General features: G+C 39.0%; 1 protein-coding gene across 1 annotated transcript; it reads left to right on the forward strand.

Moving 5' to 3' along the window:
• Positions 1-12: 12 nt before the first annotated feature.
• On the forward strand, positions 13-1,822 carry LOC109953992 (lymphoid-restricted membrane protein-like). The gene is made up of 6 exons (XM_020589427.1): positions 13-74; positions 258-335; positions 566-622; positions 769-828; positions 1,198-1,262; positions 1,525-1,822. Exons 2-6 carry the CDS (start codon positions 273-275, stop codon positions 1,682-1,684), a joined length of 405 nt encoding a protein of 134 aa, XP_020445083.1. The 5' UTR covers positions 13-74; positions 258-272; the 3' UTR covers positions 1,685-1,822.
• The last annotated feature ends 21 nt before the right edge of the window (positions 1,823-1,843 follow it).

Raw genomic sequence — 1,843 nt, forward strand, 5'->3', positions numbered from 1 at the left:
ATTTATTTATTTAAATATTTTAGGAGAGAGAAAACCAGACTCTCATTGCCAAGATTGCTTCTCTTCAGGAAGAGGTATCTCACTGTCTAAAATGACAATTACCAAATAAGTTGATGGTGAAATCAATGGCTGGACTTTACATGGCTTCAGGAGTACTCACACATTCATAGATGGCTTATGGAGAATATACTTTTTAACAAATTTATTCATGAAAGGACATGACCAGCTGCTCTAACTCCCCTCTGGTGGTTCTATAGAACTTCAAGGTCACCATGGAGACAGACAAGCTTCAGAGGAGAATAGCGGAGCTGTGTGACATTAATGCTGACCTTCAGGTGGCTTTTCACTCCATCCAAAATAATTTTTGTTTTGCCCTGCATTATTACATGTCTAGACTGCCTCTTTATACTCCTCATAGTGTCATTCTCCTGTTCCTTCTGCCTCGCCCAAACGTTTTTGAGTATATACCTGCCTTCCTTCCTCACAAATTGACTTTTGAATTGTAAACCTGTTTGAGACATTAGAAATATTGTCACTGTTGCAACTGCCTTTTTCCTGTCCTCAGGTGCAGATTCACTCTTTTGATGCTGTTGTTGATGATAAGGAAGCAGTGATACTGGAGGTCAGTGCCTTAATGTGTTTTTTAATTGCTGTAAAGGTATTTGCTAAAATCCATTGAGCAAAACCTGTAAAACCTTCAACTTAGTGCTGTCCTCTTTGTTTCTCCACAAGACTCAAACTGGCCTTGTCATTTGCCTCCTTTAACAGAAAAGCAGACAAATAGATGAGCTGAAGGCAGCCATGGAGGAATACTCCTCCATCACAGAGGTCAGTGTGTTGAACTTCACATGATGTAATTTTTTTCAGCTTCTATGTCTAGCAGTTCTCACTACTTTCTCAGAGATATCTTTGCAGCTTTCATGCTTTCCTATCTTTTGTCTTGCTTACTTTTTGTTATTTATTTATTTTGTCTTATCAGTGTTTTTGTTATAAATTTCTACTTTGTCATGTCTTGATATAATTTTCAGCAGTCAGTATAAGTAGCATTTTCATTTGTAGAGACCAAATGTGGGAATTAAATTCACACACAGTTAACAGCTTTGTTGTTTTTGAGAAAGAGTAGGGTACTGTATGTAGTTGACCTCTAAATATCCAATTGGATGGACTGAGTCACAGTTGGTTCCTTGTTGATTTAAGCTGCTGAGAGCAGAGAAGAGCAAACTGGAGAACCAGATGCAGATGATGGACCAAGATCTGTTTGGGTAAGTGAACCAAGAATGACCTGGGAATGAAGGGATTGCAATGTACTGTATATTAACAGTGGCACACCAAGGACATAGACATTAAACACCATTTTTACAACAAATTTTATTTTTCTGGAAGATAACACTAAGTTGCAAGCTATATTTATTAAAAAAGCAGTTATTGTGGGGGGGGCATTACCACAGCTATTTAATTCATGTCTCTATCATGGTAACTTGTTTCCACCCCACCTGTTCACCCTCATTCTCCTGTCTTTCACAGGGCTGGTCTGCCCATGTCTATGGCCTACAGGATAAACCAGAATTGCTCAGGATCCCTACAAACAGAGTTGGCTTTGGCACAGTCACCAGTGGAAGTCAGCACTCCCCTACTGTCCAGCACTATGGCTGTCTTTCACACTTGCTTACCTTTTTATTTATGATGTTCTTTCTCCTTGCTCTCATTCTCATATGGGGCTTCTTGCACATTCTGCACACAATACAAAGCACAGTCTGACATTAGATGCTGTTCTTCACATGCACAATGCAGCTTTCTTTGCAATAAATATACTGATGGTAACTGTTTTAAGTGTATGTTCATA

The sequence above is a fragment of the Monopterus albus genome, unplaced genomic scaffold, assembly GCF_001952655.1.
Source record: "Monopterus albus unplaced genomic scaffold, M_albus_1.0 scaffold2443.1, whole genome shotgun sequence".
NCBI classification, from domain to species: domain Eukaryota; kingdom Metazoa; phylum Chordata; class Actinopteri; order Synbranchiformes; family Synbranchidae; genus Monopterus; species Monopterus albus.

Bases quoted from the DNA above. Each gene is read 5' to 3' on its own strand.
- LOC109953992 (XM_020589427.1), top strand. From the start codon at position 273: ATGGAGACAGACAAGCTTCAGAGGAGAATAGCGGAGCTGTGTGACATT. The intron at 623-768 runs GTCAGTGCCTTA...CTCCTTTAACAG, and splicing joins AGGAAGCAGTGATACTGGAG to AAAAGCAGACAAATAGATGA. The intron at 829-1,197 runs GTCAGTGTGTTG...TGTTGATTTAAG, and splicing joins AATACTCCTCCATCACAGAG to CTGCTGAGAGCAGAGAAGAG.